This window comes from Panthera onca, chromosome A3, assembly GCF_046562875.1.
Source record: "Panthera onca isolate mPanOnc1 chromosome A3, mPanOnc1 haplotype 2, whole genome shotgun sequence".
NCBI classification, from domain to species: domain Eukaryota; kingdom Metazoa; phylum Chordata; class Mammalia; order Carnivora; family Felidae; genus Panthera; species Panthera onca.
In genome coordinates, this window is record NC_138341.1 from 84910714 (window position 1) to 84936811 (window position 26098).

The following is a 26098-nucleotide window of genomic DNA, read 5'->3' on the forward strand; positions in this document are numbered from 1 at the left end:
TAGGTGAAAGAGACCAAGAGGCCTCCTTCGGAAAGAGGCCAATACTCTTTCAGCTTGTGGTTACTACGAACTAGGGGATACTACGAACTGGCTACTCCAGGGGGTGGAGCCGGACACGCCCCTCGGGGGGGTTCACACACCCAATCAGCGACGAGCCGCCCCGCCCCACGGGGCACGCCCCCTCCTCCTTCCCTACACCCTCGGGATCCCCCGTCTCCCACAGGCGCCTGCGCAGCCGTCAGGCCCCGCCCCATCACCCTCCAGCCCTGGTCTCCAGCAGCCAAGATGGCGGCTCCCTGTGTGTTCTGGGGCGCAGCGGTTTCCTACCGGCTGTTTCTCGGAGGTAGGGTTAGCCTTGCCCTCAGACAGGGAGTCTGGAAAGCCGCGGCTGCTGAGTTGCAGGTAGGTACCGGAGAGAAGTGGAGAAGTGGAAACACTGGTCCGTTGTAGCGCGAGGATGTGGAGCCGGCGCCGCTACCTTCCCCTGGCGTCTCGCGTGCCTTCCGACGGGGACCCTAGGGTCTTGGGTATTTAGTAGAGTTGTGCGGTTGAGAGAGGAATGGGTATTGGCTTGCAGCGGCCACTTGGGGTTGTGTCTGGTTTTCGCGGGGTGTGCAGTGAGGAAGTTACCTGCAGACGGAACTAGAGCGACCTCCTTTCTTGAGTTGGCTGCCAGGCAAAGGGGAGTCTGTGCCTAGGTGTGGAGTAGGGTCCGGTCCCTCCCGCCTTCCCCGCGGTCCAGTGGGAAGGAGGGCCGCGCCGGAGGCGGTGAATGAGAACTGGACTCCTGCAGTGAGTGGTCTGGAAGACTTCACGGAGAAAGTCACACAGTGGATAGGATTGATAGCGACTTTAAAAGTGCCTTGCATCCGTGCAGTTTCTGTTTTCTTAATTTTCCCGACACCTTGTCTCTGGAGAGGTGGAGCCCAGAACTTGAACGTTTCCGCTCATCCTGGGGGCAGTGAAAAGCCAAGATTCTAGCTTCACAGCTGGTTGAGTGATGATGCCATTTACTGACATGGGATCCCAACAGGAGGGGCAAGATTTGAGAGGGTAGAAAACGAGTTCAGTTTTGGATAGAATTATATTTATTATACAATTATAATTGGGATGTCCAAGTGGAGATTTCCACTAGGCTCAAAGATTGGCAAGTTTATAGGTCAAGAAGAGTACTGATTTACAATCCTCTGTTACCTTGTAGATGGTAATTGAGGCCTTAAGAGTGAATTCAAACACCTAGTAAAGGTGTACTGAATTGGAATGAGTAGAGGTACAGGGCCCTGAAGGACAACAGTCAAGGAAGAAGAGCCTCCCAGAGATTGAGAATGAGCTGCCAGAGAAGTAGGGGGAAAACCAGACAGTGTGGTGTCATGGAAAACAGGTGAATGTTTGAAGTAGGGAAAGTGATAAAGAAGTACCAAGTATTGTGAAGAAGTCAATTATTATGATATAGAAACTACTGAAAGGGGTGCCTGGGTGGCTCAGTTGGTTGAGCTTCGCACTTCAGCTCAAGTCATGATCTTCCAGTTCCTGAGTTCGAGCCCCACGTTGGGCTTGCTTCTGTCGGCGCAGAGCCTGCCTTGGATCCTCTGTCCTCCTCTCTCTGCCCCTGCCCTGCTTGAGCTCTCTCTCTCTCAAAAATAAACAAACATGAAAAAAAAAAAAAAAACTTGAAAAAAAGAATAGTCTATTTTAACGTAAATCAACCAGTCCACCTATTCATTTGTCCATCATTTGTTTTTTAATACTTTCTCGGTGAAAAATATGTTGGAAGTTTTTATTTTTTTCCTGCATCTTATTTGAATATATTTTTCCTGTGTATGCATAGTCATCTATAAAAGGGACTGTTGCATATATAATGTTTTTTTGCTGACACTTAATATGTGTCTGGGGGAGAATGCTCACTTTCTCTCCCTCAAACTCTGGAATATGCGTATCCTCCTGTGTCTTTCTCTATGTTCTTTTTATTGCATGCAAACATCCATGCACGTGCATGCTTTCCAAAAAAGTAGATTCCATTCTACATTTTGCTTCTCCAACTTACATATATAGTAGAAATTCCTTCAGGTCACCTGTTATGTATCTAACTGCTATATAATATTTTATTATGAATGTGTCAGAGTTAATATTTGATGGCCATTTATTTTGTTCCCATTTTCTTCCCACGAATAAAGAGTTCAGTAAACATCCTGGCATAATTCTTGGTACTGTTGCTTTTAATTGTGTAGTAGAGAGTTCCAGTTGTGAGATTCTTGTTACAAAGTATGTGTAATACATCTTAAATTTTAATAGGTATTTCCACATAGCTTTCCAGGAAGGCTGTAGCAATCCATGCTCTATCTTTCATGTATGGGAGTGCCCCCTTTTCTACTGGCATCAGGTATGTTTTCCATTAAGATGAGTGAAAAATTTAATTTTCATCTCCCTGACCACTCTTCAAGGTTTTTTCCCCCCATATGGCAAATGTTTACTGAGCACTTTACTTGAGCCAGGCACTGTGAAGTAAACAAATCATTATCGAATAATTACCCAGACAGTATTGACCCATAGCACTCTCCAGGGATGATCCTGAGACTGCCAAATCCCCAAATTCGTGAATAGTATCACAGCTCATGTTTTACCACGTGAAGTAGGACTCAGACATAACTGAAAGACTTAACTGACCCCAGTCAGACCCTTACTGTTACCATATATATGGTTAAAGACATTTATGAAGCTTTTTTCTGGCACAGAACTTGTCTGTCTTAATTAAATATTAATGTTTCTTCACTTCTGTCTCCAACATTAATAGTTGTATTTCTCTTAGGGGCCATGTTTCATAAAACAATAGAATAATAATAAATACATCTCGTACAGGGTATTTTTGCAGGTTTTTTTTATATGTAAAAGTGTGACGAGGTGGTGATATAAATAGCTATTACTGTGGGTCACAGTCAGAAAAGTTTGAGGAGCACTGATGCCACAAGGAAAAAGAAACAAGTTTTGGTAAACTAGGATTCCTGTGGACTCAATTGGGACCCTCACCAGCAGACTTCCTCTTGCATACCACTCTTGTGGTATACGCATTTCATATTAATTTCTCTACAACTGCAAATTTGGGGTGGAAGAAGGAGTCTTACGTGTGAATGGCAAAAGTTCAGATTATGAACCCCCGAATATCAGGGACTTACATACAGTGTACTGAGATTTGCAGAGGTAAATACAGAAGAGCCCAGATGTGCAGTGCCTAATGCAAATGAGTTGTAACACGTAGAGTGGTGCGGTGGGCAGTTTCTCAAAGGAGATGATAGAGTCTTCAGGAGCAGTGAGGAATTACATGATAAAAGAGAGGTATTCTGTTCTAGGAAGATGAAATAGGTTACAGAAGGGGCCAGATGTGTACAGAGTGTGTGGACTCTTGCCAACAACAAATAATTGGTTCTTCTAGCAGTTACAGTTGGTGTAGTTACAAGAATGGTGAGAGACGGGAAAGTTTGGCAGGGCCCAGGTTATGGTCAGTTTTGCTGTACTAAGGTACTTGAATTTTTCTTTTTTTCTTTTTATCTTTCGCTAATGAGAGTAGCACTGGCATTATTATAAGCAGTTGACAGTCATGGTGTCCTGCAAAGGTTACCCGTGAATTCTTAAACCCTCTATCAGTATAAGACAAGAATACTGATTTAGTTTCCCGAAGTATTATTTATTTGTGACTTTCATAATAAGTAAACCAGTAGGCCAATTCCTATTTTTTATTTTACTTATGATTTGTTTTTGAGAGAGAGCAAGAACAAGCACGAGCTGGCGAGGGGCAGAGGGAGAGAGAGAGCCCAAGCAGGCTCCGTGGCCGGCGCGGAGCCCCAGCGCAGGGCTCGATCTCGCTACTGTGAGATCACGATCTGAGCCAAAATCAAGAGTCGGATGCTTAACCGATTGAGCCACCCAGTTTCTATTTTGAAAGCTAGTATTGCCAAATATCAAGGAGATGCCCTCTTTATTTTCTACTAAACGCTTAGTGCTTACACTTTCTGTTTTTATTGAGCCAGTATACTTCCCTTGTGGGATTGGACTATCTGCCGAAGAATGACAGGCACAATCAGTGGCAGTTTGGGAGCTTAGCCCTTGTAGATTTTGGTTTTATTGGAAAAACGTTGTTGTCCTTGTCTTAAGTATCTGTTCTTATCCTGTATTTATCACAGCATCCAGTTGGTTTACGGTAGGGTCTTAATAAACTTTATTGATAAATTGCTTAAAAACTCTTTGAAAAACAAATTTAAAAATCGACTTGCATTTGTATCAAATGCTGTATGCAGTTCTGTAAATTAGTTATGTTTTTGCCCAGGTAACTTTGAATTTTTTAAAAATCCCATTTTGTTAGCAATGGAGATAAAAACCCCTTGGTGGGATAAGTTGTTTCTTTTGAGATCTCACCCTGTCCTTTAAAGGATAGATTTAGTGTGTTCCTCATTACTCCATTATGAAAAATATTGACATTAAAAGTAAAATATTGACATTAAAAGTAGCATTTTCCTCATGTAGTAGTTTCTTACTTAAAGAGAGGCTGATAATAGATGCTACCATCATTCCCACCTATTTTGTCCTTATAAAGCAAATAAGTAAGTTTCCTTGTACTGTGCTTCATTGTTGTAATTAGGATGATGCACCCATTATTTATTGCCGTGGAACAAGTTACCCCCAAACTTAGCAGCTTAAAACAACAGACATTTGTTACGTCGTCGTTTCTGGGGGTCAGGATTCCACACACAGCTTAACTGGGTTTTGTGCTCACAGTCTCCCATAAAGCAGCAGTCCAGGTGTTGGCTGTGGCTTTAGTCCTCTCCAGGCTGGAGGGTGGAAATCTACCTTCCAGCTCACTCTTTGTAGGTGTTAGCAGGATTTATATCTTGGCAGGCTGTTGGGCCGGCTGTTGGTTGGAGGCCACCCTCAGTTCTTGCCACGTGGGCCTCTGTAGGGCAGCTCACCACATCTGGCTTCCATCAGTTGATCAACAGAGTGGGGGGAAAGAGGGAAGACCATCTTTTTGTAACCTAATCTTAGAGGCGACGTTCTATTACTTTAGTAGTGTTCTATCCGTCAGAAGCAAGTTACTCAAGCGCGCATTCGAGGGGATTGAACAGGATGAATATCAATCAGTAGACTCGCTGGAAGCCATCTTGGAAGCTGCCTACAACTGTGAAAGACCCACATTTACTTCTTTTTTATTATCTCAATATCTCGTGTGTTTAGGTCTTTCCCTTACAGTTGGTTTTTTAAACCTCTTGAGAAAAATAGCATAACCTTTGTATTCCTACTCTGATGCTTCCTGCAGTGGCCACAGACACCTCCTAGGTGCTCATGGATCATTTCTTGAATTAAATGTGAGGAGTTCTAGGGGCACCTGGGTGGCTCAGTTGGTTAAGCATCTGACTTCAGCTCAGGTCATGATCTCACAGTTTGTGGGTTCGAGCCCAGCGTGGGGCTCTGTGCTGACAGCTCGGAGCCTGGAGCCTGCTTCGGATTCTGTGTCTCCCTCACTCTCTGCCCCTCCCCCACTCATGTTCTCTCTCTCTCTCTCTCTCTCTCTCTCTCTCTCTCTCAAAAGTAAATAAACATTTTTTAAAAATTTAAACATGTAAGGAGTTCTTACATGTAGGGATATGTGCATGTGTACATGTGTGTATGCACATTTGTATATGTGTGAACACCTGCCACATTCTTTTTTGCCAGATAGATAGTAGCTTAAATAAGAAAACTGCATTTTTACCTTGTTTCATGTTTGCTTTTCTCAGTATGGCAACATTCTCGTTTTAACACCACTCAATTCTGCTTGACGGTTATTTCTGTTAAAATTCAGTGTATAGCCTGGCCCATAGTAGTTCCTTAAATTTCTTCAGTGAACTTGTAAAATAGTTTACTTTTTAGAATTTTATTATAAAAATTAAAGCACATTCAAGCATTTGCAAAAATAAAATACTGTAAGGAACCCATGTATATGTCAATCAGCTTCAACAATTATTAATGTTTTACCAATCCTGTTTATCTTCCTACCTTTTTTTTTCTGTAGGTTTTTGTGTAAATCTCAGGCTTTTTGTTATATTACTTATATATATATATACTTGATTTTTTTTTTAACAGGTAGATTTTTTTTTTAAAGACCATAGCTTCCTTGGGGCACCTGGGTGGCTCAGTCGGTTAAGTGCCCGACGTCGATTCAGGTCATGATCTCGCGGTTCATGGGTTCGAGCCCTGCATCGGGCTCTGTGTTGACAGCTCAGAGCCTGGAGCCTGCTTTGGATTCTGTCTCCCTCTCTTTCTGCCCCTCCCCTGCTTGCGTTCTCTCTCTGTCTCTCTCAAAAATAAACATTAAAAAAGTTTCTTAAATAAATAAAAGAACATAGCTTCCATGCCACTATGCACATATCTAACAGAAAAAACAATAATTTTTTAATATCATCTATTAACCTATTCCGTGTTCAAATTTCCTTGGTTGTTCCAACAGTAATCTTTTATAGTTGGTTTGTTTAAATCATGATTCCAACAAATTCCATATATTTTATTTGGTAAATATGTTAAGGCTCTAAATCTATAAGTTTGTGGAGTGAATATAAATGGTGAATTTTGCTCGAGTAGTGTAGGACATTTCCTTGTTTGTCTAACCTGGTGTCCATTTCCCCTTCATCAGGGCACTCCTATTTTCTCAGGAGTAATGAGTTCTTCCCCACTAGATACAGCCTGGAAGAACCATCATCTGGGGCATCTGACCCAAGGTAGCCCCATTAGATAGTCCTTCCCTTGAGATCTTGAGCAGAGAGAGAAGGACCGTTGGAATAGCATTTTATCTTAATGGCCAAGACTTCATTGAGCGTGCTGTGGATCATTGGAGTTCCTGCTTTTTAGCTGCCTGCTTCAACTATAGTCCTGCTAGTCTATAGCAGGACTATATTTTCTTTTGCTTGCATCCAGAGACCTCTACTTGATGAAAATAAAAACTCATTCAGAAAGGTTACTATCATTTCTCTCTTGGTGTCCTTATATTGTTTCTTTCCACCTTTTCTCTAATCTGACTTCAGTCTTTATCTTTTATTCCTCGAAGTATTTCTTTTTTTGCCTTTTCTGTTCAGATTAGCGGTGCATTCTTCTTTGTTCCATTTTTATCCAATTGAACGAAAAGGAAACTCCTCAATACTCTTGTAGTATCATTAGAGTAGTGTGTGGCACTGGCATTTGGCCAAATTTGGAACATCACTGCTCTGTCAGGATGTGTCTGCTTCTTTGGCAAACCTGCTTGATTGAAATTATAGTTGTCTGACCCACTGATTATCTTAAAAAAGAAACAAATCTGTCAACTTGTATCTATACCATTCCGTAAAAACAGAGTGTGAGGAAAATTCTCTGCCACAGCTTTTCAGTCGGAAATAGAACCTATAGAATATTGGGGATTTGTACTTACCAGTAGCAAAGCACATTCTCTCCAGGAATTCTGACTGCTCATAGCTAAAGATCTAGTTGATTCAGATTCAGCCTCATCTGACTTAGTGGATTGTACTAATGAATAATGGTCTTTTTTGAATGTAAATACTTTTGTGTGAGTCATTGCTAGAATAACTTAGAACATTTATAAATATATTCAGTACTCTGGTACTGATGCTGTAATGGCTTTGTAACTTTAATAAATATGAATTTCCAGAATGTCATATTCTTAGGCAGTACACTTGTCTTTGAAAAGATCCTAAAGAGATTTTTATGAAAAATAACAAAGTAGGGACTTTTTTAAAAAGTTCTTTCTAAATGAACAACAATAAAATTTTTTTGACAGTCTTTTAAGACTCATGTTAAAACTAAGAAAGCTGCCAGCTGTCACAAACTCGAAGAATATAGACAGACACAAGATCAAGTGAAGATCAAGTGAAAAAATGAGTCTTCCAGCCAATAATCAACTCTTTTGCTTGAGGTGATACTAAAATGTTGTCAGAACAAAATAAAAAAAGGAACCGAATAGGAGAGAGAGATGAAGAAAACAAAGAATATTTACTCAGCAACATGGAAGAATTTTTTTGCTATAACTCCTTCACACTGTCAAGGACACTTTAACGTTTATTTATTTTTGAGACAGAGAGAGACAGAGCATGAACGGGGGAGGGGCAGAGAGAGGGAGGCACAGAATCGGAAACAGGCTCCAGGCTCTGAGCCGTCAGCCCAGAGCCCGACGCGGGGCTCGAACTCACGGACCGCGAGATCGTGACCTGAGCTGAAGTCGGACGCTTAACCGACTGAGCCACCCAGGCGCCCCATGTCAAGGACACTTTAAAAATGTTGGGTGAGAGAGAGCTAAGAATATAAGACAAGAATATACAGGGGATAAGACAAGAATATACAGTTAAATAGTTAAGGAAAGATTTTTGAAGATAGATCAGTGATTTAAGAAGCTAAAAATTCAGAGTGGCTGCACAGTTGACACTGTAACACACACACACACACACACACACACACACACACACACGTCTCCAAGGAATAAAGGTTTAAAAATCATACAGAATGCGGAGCAAAAAGTAAGAAAGAAGTGAAGCTGATACGGTTGGAGGACAGAAAAACATAATTTTTATGGTCGAAAAAGAAAAGATAAATAGGTGAGAATTGAATGAGTATTACTTTCTGAAGTTGATAGAAGAAATACATTTAAACATTTTATTCAGAGACATAGGTAATCACTACTGAAATAAAGGCAGGCTCTATAATATCCAAATTGCCATATCAAAAAACAGATATAAAAATCTACAGACCATCTAGTAAAAGAAAGAAAACAGGAATGAAAGCATAACAAACAATAAAGATAAAATCAGATGAAAAATGAGACAGAATATCTATGAAATCCATTTAAATGTATTAAAAACTCAGATTGGGTCAAAAAAACCTAAAATTATTCAAAATTTAAATGAAAAGTACTGGCAGTGACATTCCAGGGAAATACAAATTGAACTTTGAAAGGGTTGCAATATTATGATCCAGTAGAATTAAGTTAAAAATAAAAGTATTGCCTGGGAATGGAACACTTTATAATGCTGAAGGGTACAGTCTGCCCTAAGATGGAACTCTCCTGAGCCAAGTAGTGCATTGAATATTCCACTGAAACATACAAAGGAAATCTATAGGAAACAAAAAGGTAATTGACAAAATATTGTAGCTGTTGTATAGATGTAGATTCATAACTGTTTCTTTGGTATTATATTCCTGGCACACATCCAGTATAAAGGGGTACTTAAATTTCTTTTTCTAATTTTCTTCCTTTAATTGTCCTTCCTCCTTTATAACTGCTGTATTGTTGCTCTTTGAATATGAGGTATTCAGTCCGTCAAACCTGTCACTCCTTACTCTGCAGACCCATCTCGCGTCCCGTTTTATAAAAATAACGGCCGTAAGGCATAAGTAATCTTACCTTTCTGCCTGCCTTCTCTCACATACTGTGTTGTTTCTTTGCATAGTAGAATAGATGTTTCTTATTCTAACACTAATGCCTGCATTTCCCCTCCATTGATGGTGTCACATCATGTCCCATGCTGATTATTAACAGACGGCATCTCTAGCTCAGATCTTTCCTGTGCACATACCCACAGAGCCATCTGCCTCGCGGACACCTATCTCTCTGGAGATGCCCATCAAGCATCTCAAACCTGTCATGCCCCAAATTGAACTCATCACTTTCTTCCCTAATCTTACTCTTCCTGTAGAACTCATTACTTCAGTGAATGAGTCTCCTAGTGAATCCGGGAGACTTCCATTTCTCATACGGGCTGTGGTTGGTGATTGGTGGGAAGTGTAGTGGGTTCACCTGTATTACACATGGGTTGTTTTAGCTATGGACAGAAACATTTTGTCATATGACTTCCAAAACCCGCATGTGGAACCAAATTAATGATAAATCTTGGTGTTTAGTGAAGCAGTCTCTTCACTGTATCAGCCTAAAATAAGGACCGCAGAAGAGTCTCCAGCTAAGCTAAACTGTTTTAAGGCATTGAAAGATGGGCTATATTTGTACCCTTGAACCAGGTGACTGGTCTAATTATGCTATTCCCAAGTGCATGTCCCTTCCCTCCCATGTCTTCTGCTTGCTAGTTTCTGCCTGCTAGTTTCTGCCTGCATGTGCATTTGCCTTTTTTTTTTTTTTTTTTTTAAGTAGGCTTCACACCCAGCACAGAGCCCAATGCAGGGATTGCACTCAGGACCCTGAGATCGTGACCTGAGCTGAGGTCAGGAGTCGGACACTTAACTGACTGAGCCACTCAGGTGCCTCTACATTTGCTTCTTTTTAAGGGAGTGGCATTTTACTCTTTATTCCCTGTGTGTCAGATACCACAACTAGTTGTCTTTGACCAATCAGTATCAAATGTGGATGTTTGTCATAGATAAGGAGGTGGCATATCACTTATAGGTATTTTGGGTTTTAATGTGTTGAAAAGCTAGTAGTTTAAACTGCTATGTAAGCAGAAGCTTTTAAAAAGCAAGCTTTTGAGTGGGGAACAATTTCTAGTAGCTTTCTTAACAGGCCTTTTACCTGTTTCCAGACTCTTGCCAACTGAGTACTGTAATAAAGACAACTGTTTGAACATCCTGTTTTATCTAGAGACAGTGGCCTACAAGATCATTATTTGTTTTAAAACCTTTTTTCTTTTTGTTTATATTTTCTGCTAGATATTAAGGCTAAGACACACCACAGGTGTAACAGCAAAGAAAAATGTTGCAGCCTTAAGACGTGAAACTTACACAGTGGATTTTATTAAAAAGCAGATTGAAGAGTTCAACATAGGAAAGAGACATTTAGCCAACATGATGGGAGAAGATCCAGAAACTTTTACGCAAGAGGATATTGATGTAAGTACAGTTACTCTGTTGGGAAACTAATTACTGTAGTTTTAACTGTTGAAATTACTTTTCTCCAGCTTGAATTCTTTAGCTCTGTGTAAATTTTAATCAAACTGTCAGAATAAGGACAAATACCACTATGCGTTGCATGTTGGAACCAGGCTTTCGAAGAGAGAGATGCTACTGTGTATTTCAAGCATTATAAAGCCGAGTGAGTTTTAGATTTTAACGAGAAATGGATAACTTTATTGTTTCAAGGTCCTAGGAGTCACTATGAATGCTTATACACAATTTGGAAACATTTATCCAGTTGTGTAGTCTTAAACTCCACTTTCTTGCAAAATGATGATGGAAATATAGTCAAGTATACAGGAAATTCCATAAGTAAACCTGAGTCAAGTGTTTTTTATTATCTTAACTATACATAAATTTTCAAAGTCAGGGCATGTTCTAAATGATTTGAGAGTTGAGAGTTAGAACTCTATTATTGTTCCACTCTTGAGTTGTTCTAACTCTCATAAAAGTAGTAATGATACATTTTTGCTAGACATGTCCCAACATAGTTAACAAAGATACTTAAAATTTAACAACTTTGTAACTTGTTCTAAGTTTTTTTTATTCTATTTTGCATTCCATTATAGTTAACATAGTGTTATATTAGTTTCAGGTGTACAATATAGTGATTCAACACCATACAACACCCGGTGCTCATCACAAGTGCACTCCTTCATCACTTATTTAACTCCATCCTCCTACCAACCTCCCGTCTGGTAACCATCAGTTTGTTCCTTATAGTTAAGAGTTTGGTTTTTGGTTTGCCTTTCTCTTTGTTTCCTTTGCTCATTTTGTTTTGTTTCTTAAATTCCATATAGATGAAATCATATAGTATTTGTCTTTCTCTGACTTATTTCACGTAGCATCATACTCTCTAGCTCCATCCATGCCATTGCAAATGGCAAGATTTCATACTTTTTAATGGCTGAATAATATTCTTCTGTGTGTATGTGTGTATCATATCTTTATCCATTCATCTATCCATGGACACTTGCTCTGCTTCCATGATTTGGCTGTTATAGATAATGCTGCTATAAACATAGGGATGTGTGTATCCCTTTGAATTAGCGTTTTAGTATTTTCTGGGTAAATACTCAGTTGTGTCATTGCTGGATCATAGGGTAGTTCTATTATAGATAGATAGATAGATACATAGATAGATATAGATATATAGATATAAATAATTTATCGTGAAGTTAGCTAACATACAGTGTATACAGTATGCTCTTGGTTTCAGGGGCAGATTCCCTTGATTCATCACTTACATATGACACCCAGCGCTCATCCCAACAAGTGCCCTCCTCAGTGACCATCACCCATTTCCCCCTACCCCGCCATTAACCCTCAGTTTGTTCACTGTATTTAAGAGTCTCCTATGGTTTGCCTCCCTCTCTGTTTGAAACTATTTTTCCCCTTCCCTTCCCCCATGGTCTTTTGTTAAGTTTCTCAAGTTCCACATATGAGTAAAAGCATTTATCTCCCTTTCTCTGACTGACTTCTTTCACACAGCGTAATACCCTCCAGTTCCATCCACATTGTTGCACATGGCAGGATTTCATTCCTTCTCATTGCCAAGTAATATTCCATTGTATATGTAAACCACATCTTCTTTATCCATTCATCGGTCGATGGACATTTGGGCTCTTTCCATAATTTGGCTGTTGTTGAAAGCACTGCTATAAACATTGTGGTACATGTGCCCCTATGAATCAGCACTCCTGTATCCTTTGGATAAATTCCTAGTAGTGCTATTGCTGGGTCGTAGGGTGGTTCTATTTTTAACTTTTTGAGAAACCTCCATACTGTTTTCCAGAGTGGCTGCACCAGTTTGCATTCCCACCAACAGTACAAGTAGGCTTCTTTTTCTCCACATCCTCTCCCAACACCTGCTGTTTCTTGTGTTGTTGGTGTTAGCAATTCTGACAGGCACGAGGTGATAGATATCTCATTGTAGTTTTGATTTGCATTTCCCTGTTTTCATGTCTGTTGGCCGTCTGGAGGTCTTCTTTGGAGGAATGTCTGTTCATGTCTTCTGCCCATTTTTAATCGTATTATTTGCTTTTTGAATGTTGAGTTATAGAAGTTCTTTATTATTTTGGATACTAATGAATTGCAAATATCTCCTCCCATTCCATAGGTTGCCTTTCAGCTTTGTTATTTCCTTCCCTGTGCAGAAGTTTTTATTTTGATATAGCCCCAGTGGTTTATTTTTGCTTTCATTTCCCTTGCCCCAGGAGACATATCTAGAAAAATGTTTCTGTGGCCAATGTCTGAGAAATTACTGCCTGTGCTTGGTTCTCTTCTTGGATTTTTATGGTTTCAATTCTCACATTCAGGTCTTTAGTCCATTTTGGGTGTTTTGTTTTATTTGTTTTGTTATTGTTTTATTTTAAGAGAGAGGGGGCCCAAGTGAGCGAGGGGCAGAAAGTGGGAGAGACAGAGAGGAAGAGAGAATCTCATGAGGGAGAGACAGAGAGAGATTAGGAGAGAGGGAGAAGGGCTCACCCAAAGCAGGCTTGTGTTCACCAGAGCAGGGCTCATGCTCACCCAAAGTGGGGCTCGAACTCACAAATCGTGAGATCATGACCTGAGCCAAAGTCAGATGCTTAACCGACTGAGCCACCCAGGCACCCTTTTAATGCATTTGAATTTATTTTTGTATATGGTGAAAGAAAGTAATCCTTTTGTATGTAGCTGTCCAGTTTTCCCAGCGCCATTTGTTGAAGGGACTTTTTCCTATTGGATATTCTTTCCTGCTTTGTTGAAGATTAATTGACCATATAATTGTGAGTTTGTTTCTGGGTTTTCTATTCCATTGATCTGTGTGTCTGTTTTTGTGCCAGTACCATATGATCTTGATCACTACCACTTTGTAATATAATCTGAAGTCTGGAATTGTGAAACCTCCAACTTTGCTTTGCTTTTTTAAACTTGGCTTTGACTATTCAGGGTCTTTTGTGGTTCCTTATACATTTTAGGACTTTTTTGTTCTGTGAAAAATTCTGTTGGTATTTTGATAGGGATTGCATTAAATGTGTAGGTTGCTTTGGGTAGTATAGACATTTTAACAATACTCGTTCTCCCAATCCATGAGCATGGAATGTCTTTCCATTTCTTTGTGTCTTCTTCAATTTCTTTCATCAATGTTTTATAATTTTCAGAATATAAGTCTTTTACCTCTTTGGTTAGGTTTATTCCTAGATATCTTATTGTTTTTGGTGCAATTGTAAATGGGACTGTATTAATTTCTCTTTCTGCTGCTTCATTATTAGTGTGTAGAAATGCAGCAGATTCCTGCACATTGATTTTGTATCCTGTGACCTTACTGAATTCATTTATTCTAGTTTTTTGGTGGAGTCTTTAGGGTTTTTTATATGTAGTATCATGTCATCTACAAATAGTGAAAGTTTTACTTTGGATGCCTTTTTTTTTTTTCCTTCCTGTTGTCTAATTGCCGTGGCAACGACTTCTGGTACTACGTTGAATAAAAGTGGTGAGAGTGGACATCCTTGTCTTGTTCCTAACCTTAGGGGGAAAGCTCTCAGTTTTTCCCCATTGAGTATGATGTTAGCTGTGGGTTTTTCTTTTATGGCCTTTATTATATTGAGGTATATTTCATTTAAATCTACTTTGTTAAGGGCTTTTATCTTGAATGGATGTTATAATTTGTCAAATACTTCTTATGCATCTGCTGAGATGATCCTTTCTGTTATTGATGTGATGTATCACATTGATTGATTTGCAAATATTGAACCACCTTTGCATCCTGGGAATAAATCCCACTTGATTGTGGTGAATGATTTTTTTTTTTTTAAGGTATTGTTGGATTCTGTTTGCCAGTATTTTGTTGAGGATTTTTGCAAGGATGTTTATCAGAGATATTTGCATCGATGTTTATCAGAGATATTTGCCTATAGTTCTCCTTTTTTGTGGTGTCTTTATCTGGTTTTGGTATCAGAGTGATACTCTCTTTATAAAGTGAATTTGGAAATTTTCCCTCTGTTTTTTGGAATAGTTTGCGTAGAACAGGTCTTAACTCTTCTTTAAATATTTAGTAGAATTTGTCTCTGGAGCCCTGTGGCCCTGGACTTTTTGTTTGTTAGGAGTTTTTTGATTACAGATTCAGTCTTCTTGCTGGTAATCAGTCTGCTCAGATTTTCTATTTCCTGTTTCTTCAGTTTTGGTAAGTTATATGTTTCTAGGAATTTTTCCATTTCTTCTAGATTGTCCAATTTGTTGGCATATAGTTTTTCATAATACTCTCTTACAATTGTTTGTATTTCTGTGGTGTTGGTTGTTATTTCTCCTCTTTCATGGGTAATTTTGTTTATCTGAATTTTTTGGGTTTTGTTTGTATGTTTGTTTTTGATGAGTCTGGGTAGAGTTTTATCAATGTTGTTGATTTTTTTCAACAAATCAACTCCTGGTTTCATTGATCTATTGTTTTTTAGTTTGTATATCATTTATTTCTGCTCTGATCTTTGTCATTTCCTTACTTCTGCTCGTTTGAGGTTGTATTTGTTCTTCATTTTCTAGTTCCTTTAGGTGTAAGAGTAGATTGTTTATTTGTGATTTTTCTTGCTTTTGAAGTAGGCCTGTGTTGCTATAAACTTTCCTCTCAGAACAGCTTTTGCTGCATGCCAAAGGTTTCAGGCTGTTGTGTTTCATTTTCATTTATTTCCATGTACTGTTTGATTTCTTCTTTGATTTCTTGGTTGACCCATTCAGTGTTTAGTAGCATGTTATTTAACCTCCATTTATTTGTGCTCTTATCAGTTTTTTCTTGTGGTTGGTTTCTAAATTTATAGTATTTTGGTCAGAAAAGATGTATGGTATGACTTTGATCCTTTTGAATTTGCTGAAGCTTGTTATGTGGCCTAATATGTGATCTGTTCTGGAGAATGTTCCACATTCACTTGAAAAGAATGTTTATTCTGTTTGAGGATGGAATGTTCTGAATACATCTGTTAAATCCATCCATTCCAGTGTATCATTCAAAGCTGCTGTTTTCCTTGTTGATTTTCTGTTTGGATGATCTATCCATCGCTATGAGTGGGGGTGTTAAAATCTGCTACTATTACTGTGTTATTATCAATTAGCTCTTTTATGTTTGTTATTAAGCATTTTGTGTATTTGGATGCTCTCATGTTGGGTACATATATATATTTACAGTTGTTATATTGTCTTGTTGGATTGTCCCCTTTATTATTATATGATGTCTTTCTTTGTCTCTCTTCATAGACTTTGTTTTAAAGTCTATTTTTGTGGAGTGCCTGGGTGGCTCAGTCAGTTAAGTGTCTGATTCTTGATTTTGGCTCAGGTCATGATCTCACGGTTCATGAGTTCAACCTCTGCCATTAGGCTCTGTCCTGACTGTGCAGACAGAGCCTGCTTTGGATTCTCTCTCTCTCTCTCTCTCTCTCTGTCTCTCTCCCCACCCCACCCCCCCCCCCGCCCCTCTCCCGCTTGCTTACACTCTCTCATAAATAAGTAAATAACCTTAAAAAAATGGTCTGTTTTTGTCCAATGTAAGTATTGCTAATCCAGCTCTTTTTTTTTTGACATCCATTTACATGAAGTTTCTTCCCCCTCACTTTCAGTCTGCAGGTGTCCTTAGGTCTGAAATGAGTGTCTTGTAGGCATCATATAGATGGGTCTTGTTTTATCCACTCTGTCACTGTATGTCTTTTGATTGGAGCACTTAGTCCATTTACATTCAAAGTAATTATTGATAGATATGTATTTATTGCCATTTTGTTACTTGTTTTGTGGTGGTTCATGTAGTTTTCTGCACGCAGTATGCTCTCACTTGCAAATAGAAACAGCTTAACTTCTTTCCTTCTAGTCTGGATCCATTTTATTTCTTTTTCTTCTCTAATTGCCACGTCTAGACATTCCAGTAATGTTGAACAGAAATGGCAAGGGTAGACATCCTCATCTTGTTTCTGATCTTAGGGGAAAAGCATTCGGTCTTTCACCAATAAATACATTAGCAATGGGCTTTTTGCAGATACTCTTATCAGGCATAGGAAATTCCATACCCAATTTATTAAATATTTTTATTGTAAAGAGGTACTGGATATTGTCAAATGGTTTTTATTTTTATTTTTTGCTTTTATTGAGACGATCATGCCTTTTATTGGTGTGGTATGTCACTGTAGTTGACTTTTTTATGTTTTTATCATTATTAAGTTAGAGTAGTAACAGCTACTTTCATGTTGTAAAACTGAAGAGATAAGCATAAGCAAAAAAAAATATTATGACATAGCAAATCGCAAAGTCAGTCATAAAGGAGGGTCTCATTTTACCGACAGATTTGTTCTGGACTTGATGGAAACAAATGCTGATTTTCTAATTATTATTATTATTTTATTTACATAAATTGATGTGGATGTTAAACTAACCTTGTGTTCCTGGAATAAATCTCACTTTGTGTGGGTCATCTTTTTTATGTGTTTCTGGAGTTAGTTTGCTAGCATTTTGTGGAGGATTTTTGTATCTGATTGATACTGATCTGTGGTTTTCTTATAATGTCTTCGTCTCATTTTGAATTCAGGGTAATATTTGGCTTCATTGAAAGAGTTGGTGGGTGTTTTCTTCTGTTTTCACAAGAGTTTGTGAAGAGTTGGTATTTAAATGTTTGGTTGAATTCATTTGGGCCTGGGATTTCTTTGTGGTTGGTTTTCTTTTTACTGCTGTTTGCATTTAAAACTGGTTCTCCTCGGGGCACCTGGGTGGCTCAGTCGGTTAAGCTTCTGACTTCAGCTCAGGTCATGATCTCACCACTCATGAGTTCAAGCCCCGCATCGGGCTCTGTGCTGACAGCTCAGAGCCTGGAGCCTGCTTTTGACTCTGTGTGTGTCTCTCTCTCTCTCTCTGCCCCTCCTCCGCTCATGTGCGCGCTCGCTCGCTCTCTCTCTCTCTCTCTCAAAAATAAAGATTCCAAAAAAAAATTAAGAAAAAAAAAACAATAAAACTGGTTCTTCTCTCTCTTCTTGGGACCTGTGTGCCCCTGAGTAACTGTTGTCAGCAAGAGGATCCCACTACCCAACTGAGTTTACCACTATGGCATTTTTGAGGATCTTTACTACCTTTCTGGGCATATGGGGCATATTTAGCTTATTGAAAGAAATAAATTCCTTCAGTGGCTTTGTAATTCTGTCTGAGAAGATAACCATTTTCACACTGTTAGTATTAAAAATTAACTGTGTTGTTTGGAGTGGTTATTTCATTGCTTAGATACTTAATCAGAATATTAGTTTGGGATGTTAAAAATACTTTCAAGAGGATTTAACTTCTAGGTAGCAGACACAGTCTATAATTTAATTCATTTACCTGCTTGAAAGTCTAGACCCACTGTGTAATTTTCACATTGGTAAATTAGGTGCCATTATATTCAGATTAAACGATTTGTTATTTTATATATTTTAGAAATTAGTTTTTCCGTACTACTTGTCCAATTGCTAAAATAATGATAGCTGAAACTATCTGTAAAATGTACTTAAGCAAAAATACTTAAGATTGAAAACAACTTTCATATATGAAGATATCTTTAAAATTTGTTAAGGTGTTCGCCACAGACACACATGGGTGTCTCTATCTAGCGTATTCTTTTTGTATTATTAGAGGAATCTAAAAGGATCCTATCATTCAGTCAGGTTGAAACAATATGTTTTGTTCTGGTTCTTACAATATAGAATTGCTTTCCGGAGAAGAGGTATTTAAAATCAGTATGTGAATGTGAGAGGTGACAGCTTCTCTGTACTTTTAAAACTGCATGTGTGTATGCAGGTGGTGAAGGTAACTTGATGTTATTTTGTGTCCTTTTGCTAATAGAATATAGTAAAAATCTCCCTTAGATTTAGCCAATAGAGTGATAAAATCATGAATTAACATGAAAGCCATCCAATTCCTTCTTTAAAATTTTCTAAAATGAAGCGGAATTTCTTGTGTTGTAAGGAATACATATATCTACGGAATATATAGGACTTTGTTGTTAAATTTAAGTTGATTTTTTTTTTTTTTTAAAGAGATTCATTGTAGTTGAAGTGATGCTTTTGCAAGATGCAGAACCTGGAATCAGGAGATTCCTTGCAGTGTCACTAACCACTATAATGTTTGGCAAGTCACAGCACTCTGTCACTTGATTTTCTCATCTCTAAAATAATACCTGTTTGCCTACCTCAGAATATAAGTAGAGTATGAGATTAATGCAGCGTGTTATTGTTCTCATTACTGTTAAATGTCATAAGTAAAATCTATAATTTGAATCATTCACTAGTTCTCTAATTACCTTTGTCACACACATCTCCCATCCCACCTAAGACTGGATGTCGAGGAGAATAATAGGAAGTGCCGTTGAGTATATTGATTTATCACTGAGTGAATGGAACAAGAGATTACGTTGTAGCCACAGGTTGGGATTTGGTCTCACCTAGCACACTGCCTAAATGCCCGTGTGGAAGTGAATGGTGACCCCAGTGACATAATTCTGCCGTGTTGGACTTCCCTGCAAGTGATTGATCTGCCTCACTAAGTCTCACATTTAAATCAATTAGCTCTGGGCATTTTATTAAATTTAGTGGACTGTCTTTGGCATCTAAGTAGATGTAAAAGCAAAAAAGGACAGAGACAACCAGCTCAATTCTTTAACCAAAGAATTAAAAGTATATATACCTATTGCAGTTCCTGTTTGTGTGTGTGTTTTCAAACCTATTATTTGTGTTTGAGATTTGGCTGTATATATAACCTGAAAGAGTATATAGCTGATGAGTCTTATGTAGCGTTTCCATACTGACACAGTGCTTAATTATTTCTAAAGACAAAACCAAATAAATTTCAGATACCCAAAATCAGGAAAATGCTTTAAACTTCCAGATAATCTTTTGGAAGAAAACTGTGATTGCTTTTACATATTTAGAAGTTGTAATGCTTTTTTGTAATGTGTTTAAGAATTGAAAACCAGGTACAGTAATTTTTCTCTTATTTTATATGATGAGGAAATTAGATAATCTGCAAAAGTGAAGTTTCCAGATAAGGGAAACTATTTTTAATTATTATCTGTAATGAAAAATACCACCACTTATCAAAAACCTCCTATGTATGTGCAAGATGCTGTCTGGGAGCCTGGTATACATTACCACATTCAATCTTTATAAAAACCTTATGGGGTCAGTATTTACTGTTCAGGAATCCAGAGCTGGCCAGGTCTTTCTGTATGCAAAGCCGGTTTTTCCACACTTTCGAAGATTAATTTTTTGGGTAACATTTTCTAAAATAAATGATGGTCTCCCCAGCCTTATTTAGCAGAGTATAGGGAGTGTAATTTAACCTTACTATGCCTCAGGATTTTCCTTTTAGCATGGTTGTCGAGCTGTGATAACCCTGACTGTGGCTCGTCGTTCCTGTTTGTCCCTGTACTGAATGGCCTGGCTATGCTTTATTGCTGATCCCTGCCATCTCCTTTCCTGTCAAGATGTCTGTGAGTCTGCCTCTGGCTGCTCTCCCCTCCAGCCTTCTGGCATAACTAAACTTGTTAGGCCTGAGAATTAAAACTAACAGCCACTGAACTTGGCGTGAGGACCTGCGTGTCCTTCCTACAAAGTAAAATCGTGAATTTATGTCGGCTAATTCAGCTCTTTGTAGGCATTTTTCTGTGGATTTCTAGGTTTAGAACTTGATTGCAGAAGGCTGAACTTGAATAGAAATCTGGCCCTACTGAGTGCAGCATATAGAATATGTGAAATTATACCTTGCTAATCTTACATGCTATGTATATATAACGTGTATAAAGGCTTTTAAAAAGAGTACAGGGCTGGGGCGCCTGGGTGGCTCAGTCGGTTGGGCAGCCGACTTCGGCTCAGGTCATGATCTCGCTGTCCGTGAGTTCGAGCTCCGCGTCGGGCTCTGTGCTGACCACGCAGAGCCTGGAGCCTGTTTCGGATTCTGTGTCTCCCTCTCTCTCTGACCCTCCCCCGTTCATGCTCTGTCTCTCTCTGTCTCAAAAATAAATAAACGTTAAAAAAAAATTTTTTTTTAAATAAAAAGAGTACAGGGGCCCCCGGGTGCCTCATTCGCTTGAGTGTCTACTCACTTGAGTGTCCACCTGATTTAGCTCAGGTCACGATCTCACGGTTTGTGAGTTCGAGCCCTACATTGGGCTCTGTACTGACAGTGCAGAGCCTGCTTGGAATTCTCTCTCTCTGCCCCTCCCCTACTTGCATGTTCTCTCTCTCTCTCTCAAATGAACTTAAAAAATATTTTAAAAAAAGATTACAGTTGTGGATTTGCAAAATAAAAAGAGGTATATATGTTATAAAATTTTCTGAATAAAAATAATTCTTGTCACTTTTAATATTTACTTAAAAGTTACATTATTTAGAAGTTTATTATTAAAGCTACAGCACTGTATATTGGCTAGCATTTTTTTGTGTGGGTGCAAAATTACTTTGCTGTATTTAATGCTCAATCTTGGTATTGTATTGATGTGACAAAAATTTTTAGTTTGTGAAATAACAAATTAACTAGAAAGAAATTAGTCATGGGCAAAGTAGATTTTCTGCATTTCGAGATAGTTTAATTTTTGCCTACTATTTTAAGTTCTTTTGAAAAGGAAGAAACCACTCGTTGCACTTCCCCACTGAACCACTATGATGCTGCTTTACCTCCAGCAGATCTGAGAGGGTCGGTCCCCTCTCACAGTCAGTAGTGTATATGGTCACTTGCTGGAAATACTTAAATGCTATGCTGAATGTTTTGAAAATCTGTCTTAATCCTGTGGTTCTCAACTCCTGTTCCTTAAACCTTTCACAGATTACTGCCAAATGTTGATCAACATGTAAAACATATTTTGGTCTATAACCGTATGGTTACCATGAGGAGGATTGAACTGTCAGATTGAATAGTGAGCCGAGTGGGTTCTGTATTCAATGTGAAACGGTTCCAACTTGGCCAAGAGAAGACTATGTGTACGGAGACTGTAAAGAAATAAACCCCCAGCGTGTAATGGAGGCAGGGCTGCATCCATTTTCCTTAGTGACCCAAGGCAAAAGCTGGTCCAGTGACATTGTAACACACTGTTATGCTAGAGTAGACAGTGGGTTACAGTTATTTCAAAATCATGCTATCAGCACCCAAAGAAGTTGAGGACCACTGCTATTTACATTTCCCGTTTTGAATTAAGTAGTATCACTTACTAGTTTTAAGTTGGAGACATTTCGGTTGTGTTAAACGTTATGGATACAGAATTGCACTTGCATTTACTAATGTCTTTATTTGGGAATTAAAAGTTAAGTTCTACATTACTATAGCATTTCAGGAAAAAAGCCAGCAAATTGATATATAACACTGCTGAAGTCTACCAATTACTTTTTAATTGGTATTATAGACCTCATTCTGAAACCAGAATGTTTTATTCTCCTAAGTGTGAATATGCTGTATGAAGTTTCTCTAATTGATTTGCTGTGCCCATTCCATTTGATGTATCATTTTTCACAATATTTCATAATTTGTGCTCACTTCTAATGAACAGAGTCGTTAGGACAGGCATGTCTAAGTACAACTGACAGCTAACATTAGGTGCCAGATGCAGTTTATAAAGCTATGTAGAACTGTAGAGAACAGTTTAAATAAATTAGCACCTGTACATTAGTCTCACTTGCTGGTAATTTATAAGCGAATCAGTAGAGATGACATTTAGGTAAGTCATTGATCAAGTTAACAGCTGCAAACCCACTGCCCAGCTGGGATACCTAATTAATAGAGATTGCATTCCTGACCCGGTGCTCCTCCTGGGTTGAGCCTGCAGTCCTTTTATACTTTGATTTAAGCCTAAGAATGTAGTTAAATACTTTGCCTTCGTTTTAGAGAACGCTTGAATTACCCAGTATTCTAGTTAGACACCTAGAAATGTAAGAAACATATTTACGAGATGAGAATTACCTTACTCCGTGACTTATGTGGATGAATTTTTTAAAAATTTACATTCTTTATTTTTGTCAGTATTTTTTTGTTTTAGATTCAGGTAAACCATGCTGTCGTTCAATAAATATTTTTAAATCTTTATTTTATTTCGAAGGGGAGGGCGGAAAGGCAGGGGAAGAGAGAGAGAGAGAGAGAGAGAGAGAGAGAGAGAGAGAGTGAGAGTGAGAGAGAATCCTAAGCAGGCTCTGCACTGTCAGCACAGAGCCCGATCTCACAAACCGTGAGGTCATGAGCTGAGCCGAAATCAAGAGTTGACTTAATCGATGGAGCCACTTAGGTGCCTCTAAACTTTTAAAGGTTTCTGTACTTATCATTAAATGCATGCTCCACTTTTTTTATCTCCAAAAGAAGCAGAATTTTTGTGGTTTGTTTTTTTGTTTTTGTGACAACCAGCTATTGAACCCGCATCACGTATATAACATTGTTTTCAAATTTGACGTAACACCTAAGATTTAAAATACCTAAGAACTTTGCCAAGTTGAATTCCAGAACTTAATATAGGAAATGTTAATCTAGAACTTATTATAAGAAAATAGGTTTTTTTTCCCCTATCCCTATGGCTCAGAGTTTCTTCTGAGTGAACTTAAGTCTGAAAGATTAAGTCATCAGCAACCTTAAATCAGAGTAAGGCAATGATTTGGCATCTACTTCAGGTATATAATCGTAGACATTGATGATGTTTGCACACGAGTGTTAACTACAAGCTACACCCAGAATCTGGTTCCTACTAAGAAAAGGTTCTCTTGAACCCCAAATGCTAACCTAAGACAAATACCAATATTGAGCTAGTAATATTGTTTTCAAGCTTCTTGAAGAAAATTGATCCCCTACTGATACACAGTTGGCCTTTCCACAACACAGGGTTCAGGGGTGCCAACCCCCTGTAGAGTCGAAAATCCTCAGAGAACTTCTGACTCCCCTAAATGTCACTTAGCTACTTATTAATGGCCTACTGTTGACCAGAAGCTTTATCAATACCTTGTATCGATACAGTTGATTAGCACATACCTTGTATGTTGTGCGTATTATACGCTATGCAGTTACAATAAAGCAAACTAGAAAAAAGAGAGTGTTAAGAAAATCACAAGGAAAATACATTTACAAGTACTGCACTGCGTTTATCAGAACACAACTCAGCACGTACCAGGGACTCACAGGAATTGAAACCTGTGTCGTTCACTGGTCAAATGCATATATTTCTGTTTTTTGTTTCTATGGAAGAATTGGCTGTTTCTTAGTTTATGTAATAGTTTTTTATGTAGATTGCTTAGAAGTGAAACAATGCTTAGAAAACTTCTGTTAATTCTACTGTAGTTGATACATGTGGTCCAAGTGGGCTAAACCACAGTTCAGATGTGAACTGCCAGTTCTCCTCTAATTTTAAGATACTTGAGGTCCTAGGCCATGTCCTGCTGGTGCTTTTTCTCTAGTGCCCAGTAAGTGCCACACATGTGCCAGGAACCCTGGAACATTACAGGTGACGAGTTTATATTAGCAGAGAGTCAAATATTTCTCTCACCGCCTTCCTTCGCTGATTTTCTGGTTGACTTAACCTCACCTATCTTAATATTTCAATTCTCCGTTTTTTATCATGCTAATATAGATATTTCTGAATAACATCAGGAAAACTTTTTTAAAAAAGTATTTTAACACTTTCTTTGCCTTTGTTTCTCATTTTCATTTCTGGTACTTCTAAAACTTTCCCAACCAAATCTTTACCTTAATTTAAAATTAAAAGAAATTTTTTTCAATGTTTATTTATTTTTGAAGGATAGAGAGACAGAGGACAAGCAGGGATGGGGCAGAGAGAGAGCGAGACACAGAATCCGAACCAGGCTCCAGGCTCTGAGCTGTCAGCACAGAGCCCTATGCAGGGCTCGAACTCCCGAACCGCGAGATCATGACCTGAGCCGAAGTCAGGTGCTCAACTGACTGAGCCACGCTGGCGCCCCACCTTAATTCAAAATTTTGTGTGAAAAAGCCCTTCTGCCCGTAACCATTCTTGCTGCTGCTTCTTTGTTATACTTATTTGAAATACGGTCCTTAGCCTTATGTTGAATTAGGAATACTATTGTTAGGTACTGTGCATTTTGGGAAGCCCCGAGGACTCAAGGCGTGAGCCCGTGGAAGACTTTATCTTCTATGAGATGTTTTTCAGGTGCGGGGCAGAGGCTGTCGTTGTAAGGAGTGAGGGTGAAGCTGTATGCCATCTGCAGGGAGAGCTTGGGGAAGTCTCTCGAGCCTGTGGCTTTGGAGAGAAACTGATTGAGGAAGCCAAAGGGGCAAATTAGTAGCGGTATGGAGAGAGGTGGAGAGGTAGATGCCGTATTTGGAAGGGCTTGCACAAATCCCTTTCTGCTAAAGTGTCAGGTCCCCGTGCCCTAACAGACCCCTGTAGGGGTTTGGGATGTGCCTGCCTGGCCTTGATTACACACAAGTCATCCTGGTCAAGGAAGGTGAAATCTTATCCCTGGGTAAGGAGACAGTCTGAAAAGCAGGAAGCAGGAAAGCTGTCGTGTTCCCTGGTGGGATCGCTCTCATTGCAGGGGCCAGTACCCTTAAAGCTGATGGCAGAGCTTCTGTAACGAGATGGCAGTGACTTGGGTGACACCGTGCTCGGAGGTTGGTGCTGGCACAGCAGACTGCAGCACACACGCACGGTCTCATACTTTGCAAATGTGCACAGTGTCCAGGAGCTGTGTCACTACCAGCAGCGGTAGAGAAAGCTGATGGGTGCCTGCCTCCTCTCACCATTTCTGCCTTTAAGGTGGCGGTGGGGACCTGGACTGAATGCGCTGCAGACACTGGGAGAGGGTTCCCTGGAGGGCATGTTGCAGACGAGGCTCTGTCCTCATGGGCTCTGGAGGATGACCTTGTTCCGTCAGGTGGGCGTTCCGAGGCCACAAGAAAGAAGGGGATGCTTGTCATTTTGGTTGTTTTTTTCTTCCTTTTGCTTTGTTCCTAGGAGGAAAGAGGTGCAAAACAAGCAGGAGTTTTCAGTGTTGGTCACAACTCGGTATTTACATCTTTTTCTTTCCAGTAGCAAGTTAAGATTAACTGGAAAGGAACAGACGGGGGTGGCAGGAGCCGCCAACTGTAATAAGGGCCCCTGAATTAATAAACATCACAAGAGGACTAATTGGGTATCTGTCGAGTCTTGTGATATTACTTTCATTTTCACCTCACGTGAGTGTTCGTGTGTGTATGTATATGCCTAGGTTTTCCTGCC

The 26098-nt window shown here is 39.1% G+C and overlaps 1 protein-coding gene across 1 annotated transcript in view; it reads left to right on the forward strand.

Moving 5' to 3' along the window:
• Positions 1-239: 239 nt before the first annotated feature.
• MRPS9 (mitochondrial ribosomal protein S9) overlaps positions 240-26098 on the forward strand; it is a 63718-nt gene continuing 37859 nt past the window's right edge. The window contains exons 1-2 of the mRNA XM_060609880.3: positions 240-402; positions 10663-10842. Of these exons, the coding sequence (XP_060465863.3) occupies positions 286-402; positions 10663-10842 (297 nt within the window). The 5' untranslated portion in view covers positions 240-285. The remainder of the gene's footprint in view (positions 403-10662; positions 10843-26098) is intronic.